The 10994-nt window shown below is 37.6% G+C and overlaps 1 protein-coding gene across 1 annotated transcript in view; it reads left to right on the plus strand.

Moving 5' to 3' along the window:
- Nucleotides 1-5108, plus strand: part of LOC109036685 (uncharacterized) — a 38559-nt gene extending 33451 nt beyond the window's left edge. Inside the window, exons 5-6 of the mRNA XM_019051045.2 lie at nt 1263-1434; nt 3921-5108. Coding sequence (XP_018906590.2) covers nt 1263-1434; nt 3921-3924 — 176 coding nt within the window. The 3' untranslated portion in view covers nt 3925-5108. The remainder of the gene's footprint in view (nt 1-1262; nt 1435-3920) is intronic.
- Nucleotides 5109-10994: the final 5886 nt, after the last annotated feature.

A 10994-nucleotide genomic window follows, 5' to 3' on the forward strand; every position in this document is an offset into this window, starting at 1 on the left:
TTGACTCGTAAGTGGCAAAAGCCGTCAATGGACCTTTCTACGGATTCGTGGTTCGTATTTTACTGAAAGTGAATCCATAAAGTCATAAAATACCGTTATTCCGGCAGCATTTCATTGGTCTTACGGAGATAAAGGTCAATAATGTCGTAAAAGCCAAAAATGAGCATCGGAATTGCCAGAACGGGCGATAAGTGTTTGGACCAAGATATTCGGCACCTAACGGAAGATGAACGAGTTTGTCAATGGTGGATTAAATAAAATTGGTCCCTTCTTCAAGGACTCGCAGTTAGTCTCGAATTTAAAGTTCTTATTGTACCGTCCGAGATGCCATGATGCAAAAATCTGTAGACTCGAACAACTGAAAGTAGGGGATTAAATATTTTCTCCGCACGAATTGGCGACACGTTCGTCTCGACTATTACTCGAGGAAATTAGCATATAAATGTGAATTTCTGGACGAAAATTTGAATCTGGGACCTGTTGAATGCTGCTCAGAAATTGGGTCATTTTGGTCGCGTGGGCAAAAATATTTGATTCGGCTGAAAATTTTGACTGGGTCTCAAAAGGAGGGAGACAAGTTGAAAAGTGGCGGTTCGACCGCCTGTTACCTTACTGCCTTTGTTTCAGCGCAAAAACTATTGATTTTTAATAGACTAGTGGACAAGGTACAAAATGAAACACCGTAATATACTGCCGTGCTAGGGAAGGACGCCGTATGAACATTCGAGAGTTGCCAAATCTCCATTGATAAAACATGTATTTTTGACGACATTCATTCATATTTTTCCTCGGAATCATCGGAGATTTTAAATTAAATTGCGTATAATTGTCTAAAATTTTGTCTAAAATTTTTGAAAAATACTATACTCATAATTTTTCCAGTAATTTCGATTTTTATCGGGAAAAACTTGGCAACGTCTGGAGTCTCATACGGCGTTCTTCCTTAGCACGGCAGAATATGTCTAGTTATCGAAATTTTACGTTTTTGATCAGCGTATTGAAAATTTCCAAATTCAACCTATGACTGAGAAATAGCGTGTTATATGCACATTAATTCATATTTCCCGTTCACCGATAACTTTTCCATGAGCCCCTCCCCCCTCCTTAAACAAAACTAACAAAAAACAATGAAAATCATTTTTACAATAATGAAATTATTAGTCCGTATGAGTCCTGTATATTGTATCGGCGAAACCTATATTCCTAATGTTTTAGTTGAAGTATACCGATATTTATTTGTACGTCTCTTTACCCTGTTCCAGCTTTGGTCAACTCAGGGCGAAAATGTAATAGCTCAAAGGTTTACAAGTTGAACCCTCACTGCTCATCCGTCAGCTTTTGCCGATCCGGGTCTATGTACGTGCTGAACTGCGCCGCTGGCTCCAGTTACGATGCTAAATACAGAGGCTGTGTGCCAAGATCAAAAGCACGGTGGTACGTATCAGCTTGCTCAGAAATCATGCCGTCGTTACCATTAGATCGTTTGAATTTTAATTGGGCGTATTTATGCTAAAAGGAACAATGGGCAAGTGGGAGGATGGGGTGTGCGTTTGGAAGCTGAATAAGAAACATTGTAAAAGTGGATATAGTTCCTTTTGAGAAAATGGACAAGCGGGATTTTACATTAAATAATCAAAAAGAACTAAGCTCTAACTCGTGAGCCATGGGCATGTGACAAGAGCCTTGTGGACAGGGCTCATGAGTTAAAGACCGCCTCCTCCATCATCGTGTCTCCCGTCGTTGCCGCTGACGTCACTGCCGCTTTTTTCCCGTTCATTCTTCCGAGCACTAACTAGCCCGAGCGCACCCCATCATTCCATTTGCACATAGTTTCACACGGAGAAAAAAACTTCGTGCATGGGACCCGAAGTTGACGTCATATGGATCTCTGAAGCTTTCTGATCACGCATCCGAAAACTTGAGGTCGAGCTGCTGAAGTTCGGGTCAGACATCGAGGCACTTCGGTATGTATCGGAGTACTTCAGATGTCTGACCCGAACTTCGGCAGCTGGACCTCAAGTTTTTAGATACGCGATCCGAAAACTTCAGGGATCCATATGACCGCAACTTCGGGTCCCACGCACGAAGTTTTTTTCTCAGTGCATTTAGCATAAATACGTCAACTTCATAATTGCAGCAATTTTCAATCAATGAGAAAGCTGTGTTACTCATGCTTTTAATACCGAGTTTCAGCTTATCTACAGCACGGTACGATAGGTTCCCTTGAAATAGCGTCGTCCCTCTGACGCGAGGGCATTGGCGGATCTAGCAATTTGGCAACACCGGATTTCCTCCATTTAAACGTATGGAAATGTTTCGATTCGCAGAGGGGTCAGGTTCTCTGACAAGAATCGATTATTTAGCATAGGTTTAAATGGAGGAAATTCGGTGTTGCCAAATTGTTGTATCCGCCTTTGTACGAGGGCGTATCTCAATTTCTACGTGAGCCCTCTTCTCCATATATTTCAATGCTTTCTAGGGCTCACGCGGTTATGGACATGCGCCCTTACATCAGAGGATCGACGATACGGGACGACGCACACTGGGCAGAGTTAATAGGAGAAGCCGGATAAAATTTAGCAACTTCGAAAGCTTATATTATCCAAAATATGCAGCAAGGAAGTTTGAGAGTGGCTACATTGGTTTTTTCATTGAATTGCCATTCAGAAACACCCCTTGAAATTGAATTTGTAACGAAAAAGACATCAAAATTTGAAGTTTTAACCAAAAACTTCATGTCCAACCTCTGCTATTAGCGCGTTCCACTGTGCGACGATAGGATAGTGTTGGTCATCTGCGCATTGGCAGATGACCAATACTAAAGAAGGCGGAAACTGATTAAACTCTAAAGTTTTTTGAGTTTTGTGAGATTTTATGTAGCTGTTGTTTGCCACACAGTCAATGATTCATCAATGCTACACAAAACGGTCTTTTTAGGGACGTTTGAGGTATATACGTGTTCTGCGACTCGAGCATTATTATTTAGAGAAAAGGTGAAACGAAGCTCTAATTTTAGAAAATAAAAACGTTGCCGTAACATTAAATGCTCAGCAATAATCAATATTTGCCCAGTTCGCCAGTATGATCATTGAATAAAGAAAATATGCAGCACATAACCATGCAAGAAATCGTGACTTTATCGTCAGTGAGTTGCGCGAATTTCAGCGCCGTGAATTCAGAAGATAGGCAACATGCAGTTACAATTAAAAAGCATAGTAGCATAGCCATACTTTATCACAATCCCCCCCCCCCCCCCCTAAGGAGGTAAACTTTACCTAAAATTAAACTTTAATGCCATAATTGTGCTAGTGTTATTTATAGCATTTAGTGCGACTTGAAGTGTAGGAATCAGCACAGCATCACTGATTAAATAATGGGAAAAAATCATTTAATATCAACGTTAAACTGCAGAAATGTGTATGTGGGTTTTCGGCGTTGCAGATTTCCCGTTATACTTACTTTATTTTCTATAAGGAAAACTTTCGAGCATCATTTTTTAAAAAAAATCAGTGATTTTTCACTTCTTTATACGGAATACTCTGTTAAAACTTCAAGCCATAATGTTGCTTCAGTTCCCTTTTAAAGAACAAAATAGGAGCGGAGAGTTTGAGACACCGCAACCGAGATACGCATTTTTGCAGTTTCACCGTCGATATGTGAACGCATTTATGCTAAAAGAAACTAAGTGCATAGGGTTTGCGTGTGACATAGGTCCTTTTAGCCTAAATACTCCCATGTAATCCTTGATGTTCATTACAGTATTAATGCTCCAATCGATGACAAGACGGAGGGTTAGATATTTTCAGATTCAAGAAATCATGTCCAATTTGAAATTTAGACGTATCGATATTATTTTCAAGATTACCGTGAGTGATAATTGTGACGATGACTAATTTTTAATTTTTTCGTTTTTGTTTCAGCTAATTGACAACGAAATTGCTCCGTGATTGAATCTCCTCCGATTTCACTAGAGTCCACGAGTCTTTTTTCGGCATAAGTGGACTTTGCCGTGATGTTTTATAGACTGAGTTTTCTTTTAAACACTCTTGTAAGATCAACTTACTTGATAAGGATTCTGAACTGTATTTATTAATTTTAATTCATTGATCTATTAGAAAATTCAACTTTTGTCAAATGAGCCAATATGGGCTGTTGGACGACTGAATAACGTTCTCTGATAAGTTGGTTGACAATCGTTGAAATCCTTGCTTTAGAGAATGTCACGTTGTTCAAATGGAGAATATTATAATTTATTAGATAGGTTTTTGTGCGGGTTTACTTGATTATTGAGAGATGCGTCAATGCTACTATTTTCTCAAGTCAAAATTGAATGCAAACAATTTTCTCTAAAGTGAATGTTTCACGATTAATTGTGCCATACACTTCATTCTTAGGTTCTTATTTTGAAGTTTGATGAGATTGGATTTTGCACTATTGAGGGTTATAAGTTGCCTTCGGTTTGCTGGTGGTTAGATCGGAAGTCTGTCTTAAACCTGAAACCACCTATGCAAAAACCTTGAATCATCAATATTTGATTTCCCTCATTTAGAGAAGGAGATAATCATTCTGTGAATGGCGAGATCTCAAGCACTTTTCTCTCTAGTTTTTTTCAGGATCGTTTTTGACTTAGAACAATTCTCATATTAATGGCATAGCCATATTTTTTAGTGCCCCATCAGGAATAAGTTAAAACTGAATGTGAAATTCTCCCACCAAAATTATCAGGAAAAACTCTAGCTTTTATTTGCTCGTACTTGCGTTTTATCAAATATGATGAAAAAATAAAGGATTAATTACATGTAAATACAATTCTCTGTTTAGCAACTTTTTGACGTATACGGTTTTAGAATTGATAACAAAAAGGAATCATCAGTATACTTTCTCATCGAAATGTCCCTTACTATCTGCAGTCTGGGAAAAAACAGTGACGTAAATGAATGTTTAATATGTAACTAATTTGTGAATAGATGTTGCATGAATTAAAAATTGAGTGGCTTTAACTGTTGCATAAGTGTGTGAGTTTATATGAATGTGAATGTAAAAATACAAAGGAGTCAGTTTGTACGCTCATTATGAGTTGCTCAAAATAAACTTGTGATTGCAGAAAATTTGGTTGTTTTTATTCAATATCATCATCAAAAAATTGTTTTGTCCCAATTAATCAAATCAAGGCTTGAAGTATATAATGCTTTAAAAAATACGTTCTTTCTGTGTTTTGGTAGGTAAGTTTTCTAATGAGAATAAAAGTATGTTCCCTCATGGCACAACGATGAGTTCAGAATCTTACATTTGAAGTGCCATTTTCATGATCTCAGAAACATGGTAAATAATTCGTCGGTACAAAAGTTAAAAGACTCATAGATGTTAAAGTTAACACAGTTAAAACGTTGATATGTCATAGTTTTGACTTGGAAAACGATTTCAAAGGTTTATTAATGGTCTAGAATGTGATTATTGAACCCATCGTTTCGTAAATCAAATTTCACATAAAATTGTGAAAAAAAGAAAAAAAAGCAGAATGATGCATTTATGATATACCTTTCTTGCTAGACTTAATATTAGCAAGGCATTGTTAGGTCCCAATCTTGCTCGGGACCTGAAAGCTTCAGCCGTGATGAGTTAAACTTTGAGGCCCATTCTATGCAGAGACGGGTGCAGTCGTGCCTATTAAATGCATCCAACAATAAATTCTAGCTGGAGCGCAATTAAGCAATGCATTCACGACTGCAAAAATGTCGAAGGAAATCGACAAGCCCGGCGTGCGTGGAGGCTATTTCCATTTTAATCTTCCGTCACATTCTTACGGCGCAATGATACAACTATTTGAACTCTCCGGAATGCGTGAGGTATCACGCCGCACTTGAAGGCGTTTTCAAAAACAGCCAAGTTCCGATACCCGGATTATCGTTTTGCATAGTTCATATTATTTTGTTTCCATTTCTAACCACTTGTTTATTCTTAATCCTCGGATAAAAACCACCCATTTGCTAAATACAATTCTAGCTGAAGCGAACTTAAGCTGATCATTCATGACTGCAAAAGTGAGAACGGAAATCGAAAAGGCCAGCGTGCATGAAGGTTTTTTTAATTGTAATCTTCCGTCACATTCTTACGGCGCAATGATACAACTATTTGAACTCTCCGGAATGCGTGAGGTATCACGCCGCAATTGAAGGCGTTTTCAAAAACAGCCGAGTTCCGATACCCGGATTATAGTTTTGCATAGTTCATATTATTTTGTTACATTCCGTACCACTTGTTTATTCTTAATCCTCGGATAAAAACCACCCATTTGCTAAATACAATTGAGGAGCTTTCCGGAAAAAGGGCACATACCGAAAAAACAAGTTGTGAGAAAAACGCGTTGAAATTTTCATTCCTACTTTCTGGGCGCTGATGATGACATAAATCGGAACTGGGGCACCCATATCAACGTCCATACACCCTTGAATGAATAACGACCATCGGTAAAACATACACTTCTCTCAGTGTTGTGGGAGGAATTATTTAAAATTTTCCGTTATGTGCCCTTTTTCCGGAAATGGACCGGTGGTTAAAGATTTGGCCCTCAAAGCTAAATTTTCAAGACTTTAACGAGTTTTTAAACGAAAATAGATCGTAATTTCGATCGCGAACGTGCGTGTGGATCATTTTCGATCATCGTTCATAATAGAGACAGCAAAACACGCGAAAAAATCGAAAAATTAAAACCCACAAGAGACCATTAAAAATTGAATTATGAATAATTACAGAATTTCACGTGTCACCGGTAAAACGCGTAGAAAATCACTGCAACCCGATGATATTGCATTGATTAGTAGAATCAGTGCGATGCATCTGTAATGAGGAATCCTTACTTATATCAGTACCCATCACCTGCCTGCCTGCGCCCTGCGCGCTATCTCCTCAACGTCGCGTCGCGGCGACCGTACCCAGGGGCGAAAAGATGAAATACGCCTGACTAAGGCCTCACAAAACTTGGTCTCTTAGCTCCAAAAATTGATCAATTAAGCTGAAACTCGGGACATTGGTACATTAGGATGCGAGGAATCCGTTTCTGCCATTTTCGGAAAAAGGGCGCATACGCGTATGTGCCCCTTTTCCGGAATGCTCCTCAATTGAGGAAATGTCCCTATATTTACTGAGGCAAATACTTCTTAACTGTATCAAACCAGTAATGGAAGGGAACTAAACTTGCATAAAAGTATCAAAGGAGGTTCAGAAAATCAGCAATTTTGACATTGCGTGAGATTAGCGGGATATCACGTTCAGTTCATGGAAATTAGTTCGTATAACCGAAGAGAGCCTTCATTTTTCAATGATACCACACCACGTACTTGAATGATCTAATAGGGAAGTTTTTCAACCAAGCGCAGGCACCAAAATTGGAGTTTCTTGCGCCATCTACTCATTAGTATAGACTAAATTGTTAAACTTTCATTGTGCGGTTCCATCTTGGTGTATTGATTGAAAAATTCAGTTTTATTTCCTTATTTTTCTGGAGTAGGATCTTTTCCTACACGCGAGAAGGATTCTCAAGCAATACTTCCGACTCCGAGTGCTGTTAAAATCACGGTAATTTATTAAACATTTTTGAATATGTTCTTAGCGATCGAATAATGTAAGGCAAGTCCGATAATTTTTACCATTTACCAGTAAACAGTCATGGACAATTGGACATGTCTCCATTGGTTTTGCACGTATAAAGTAGTTAACCCGTCAGCTAACTTTTAAGTTGCAATTAATAGATTCTATTCGATAGCAGCTCGATGCATCGTTGGGTTTAAAATAATAGAATGTAACCTGAAACAAAAATTTTAGAATTCAAGTAGGAAAAGCTGAAAAAGAGAAAATTCCTAACACAATCACTTTTCCTTACCATTTTATATTCATCAGAATCAAAAACCTATCATAAGAAATCCGTCCCTAAGATATTTCAATTCACTTTTAAGGCTATGTTTACATGTTGAACCAATCGAGATCGATACAATCTCAACTGTTTGATGTATCGAATACGATCCATGAGATAAAGACTATAGGCCGGTGGCAGGGCCGGATTTAGGGGGTGGCAAAGTTTGCGATTTTCTTAAATGTAGATATGGAAAAATTGGATTTAGAAAAAAAAAATTACAAACGAGGAAAGGCGATAGAATCTCTCATTTCCAGAGAGTATAGTAACTTCTAATTTTTTGTATTTAGCAAATGGTTGATTTTTATACGAGGATTGAGAATAAACAAGTGGTTAAAAATGAGAAACAAAATAATATGAACTATGCAATACGATAATCCGGGTATCGGAACTTGGCTGTTTTTGAAAACGCCTTCAAATGCGGCGTGATACCTCACGCATTCCGGAGAGTTCAAATAGTTGTATCATTGCGCCGTAAGAATGTGACGGAAGATTACAATTTAAATAGCCTTCATGCACGCTGGCCTTTTCGATTTCTTTTGAAACGAAATATAGTTCATGCGCCTGGTAAGTCCGTCTGGAATTTTGAGTACACGGCGAATTTTTTGGCTCACTTTATGTTTTTTGGGTCGCTAAATCCGAATCTGAAGTTTCCTACCGCGTATCTGGTGAGCATTTTCCGCCATTTTGAAAAAATAGCCCAAAAAGGCCTTTTTTGCGGTTTATTTTATATAGCGGCTAAGCATGAGAAAAAGTCCCGGATTTAGTTAATGTTTTGAATAGCTGACATTATTTGGAAGAAAATGGTATATAAATATGCCAGGTTTGCTCAAAAATTGAGGAACCTCGGATCTCGGAACTTCGGAACGCTTTGGAACTTGGCTGACCGCGGCGAGCCGGATCGCGCGTTGAAGGGTGCGCCGCGAAAACGTGAGTGGGCGCGATGTTCACGATGCTGTATCTTCCTCAATTTTTAAGCAAACCTAGCATATGTATACACCATTTCCTTCCATATTATGTCAGCTATTCAAAACACTAACTAAATCCGGGACTTTTTCTCATACGTAGCCGCTGTATTGAAAAAACCGCAAAAAAATGCCTTTTTAGGCCATTTTTTCAAAATGGCGGAAAATGTTCACCAGGTACGCGGTAGGAAACTTTAGATTCGGATTCAGCGACCCAAAAAACATTAAGTAGGCCAAAAAAATCGTTGTGTACCCGAAATTCCAGGTAGCCTCATTTTTAGCTACAAGGCGCCTGGACTAATAGCCTTCATGCACGCTGGCCTTTTCGATTTCCTTTGACATTATTGCAGTGGTGATTGCAAAGCTGAATTGCGCTCCAGCTAGAATTGTATTTAGAAAATGGGTGGTTTTTATACGAGGATTAAGAATAAACAAGTGGTTAAAAATGAAAACAAAATAATATGAACTATGCAAAACGATAATCCGGGTATCGGAACTTGGCTGTTTTTGAAAACGCCTTCAAATGCGGCTTGATACCTTACGCATTCTGGAGAGTTCAAATAGTTGTATTATTGCGCCGTAAGAATGTGACGGAAGATTACAATTGAAATAGCCTTCATGCACGCTCGCCTTTTCGATTTCCGTTCACACTTTTGCAGTCATGATTGCATAGCTGAATTGCGCTCCAGCTAGAATTATTTTCTACTAATATCGATCACACCATAATTTATTGATATTGAGACCCAAGCGACAGTTTTTTTCGAACAATTCGTAAATTCCCTTCATATATTGAATAATATACAATAATTTCAATCGTAATTATTTTCTGGATAAAATCAGTATCCAATAATTCGCGAAGTTAAAGGCGTGATGCAGGGAGTGATACGATGCGTGCATGACCAATCAAGAAATGGTTCAAATCGGTCAAGGGAACCAATGAACGTACACTTTAATTTCTTTGGGTGCAGGAGATGGAAGGGGGTAAGGTGGGCTTTTATGGGTAGAATTCTGCGATTTTACAGAGGGGTTTTGTCTCCAACTCAGTGATTCCAGATACACGTTTCGTATTTTTCTGCATTTACAATACATGATTTGGATTATTGCATGATATAAGCACTCTTAAGGGTCTTATGTGAAAATCATTTATATAGATAAAAATCAATCTTAAGAGCGTGTAGAACAAAGTTTGATTTGTCCTTAATTTTTCTTTAGTATCATTCTTGTTTTTAATATACCGTTTTTTTTTTTTTTTTTTTTTTTTTTTTTTTTTTTTTTTTTTAAAAGAAGATCTTTGCAGGGATGGAACCCAGAAAAATCAATAAGAGGTTTTCATGAGTCCATTTTTCTTTGCAATTCATAGAAGCAAAGAAAATATTTTATCTGAAGTAGAGATTTACTTCTACATCAAAAAAGACAACCGGCAAAAATATTTAGATATTATATCGGACGCCCGTTTGCCCAGTTACTTACCAAAATGACAGTTCACCAAGAAAATTAGAGCATCAAAAAATTCCAATGAAGTTGAACATTTTTTTCAATTTAGGTACCCCTATCCACGGTTTGCAAAAGTTTTTATTACTTAGTCTAAGATTTATAATGAATCTTTGATTATTGAGTAATTCAGAAATGTATTGTTACCGCGAAAGTCCATTTCTCAAATTACGCTACCTCTTGAATATAATATAAATCTGCGTAATGTTTTTAACAAGGAAAAGGCAATTAGAAAATACTAGAGAACACTAAGACTTATGTAAGATTTTATTAAGTCACGGAGTTAGTAAGATGAAACTATCCAACTAGCGTTCTCGCTAACTTTAACTGTCTTAACAAAAATGGTTAGATACGGGTTCAACTTGCGCCTTCAGGTCATATGATACAATTTTGAATACTCACGTGCGCCTCTAGTGCAGCGTGTAGTTTGAAGGAAAATGATATCTATCGCACCGTGCATATTGCAGAAAAATAAAATAATCGATTTTCTTTTAGTTGTGGGTAGATGGATGAGAAAAATAAGTAAAACATGTTGTTTATTTTTATTTATTTTTTATTATTTGCAAAAAGGCTTGGTATTTAAAATGTTGATCAATTAAACTGTACCTAAAATAAATATTATGTTTTAC

The sequence above is a fragment of the Bemisia tabaci genome, chromosome 5 (genome assembly GCF_918797505.1).
Source record: "Bemisia tabaci chromosome 5, PGI_BMITA_v3".
Lineage (NCBI taxonomy): Eukaryota > Metazoa > Arthropoda > Insecta > Hemiptera > Aleyrodidae > Bemisia > Bemisia tabaci.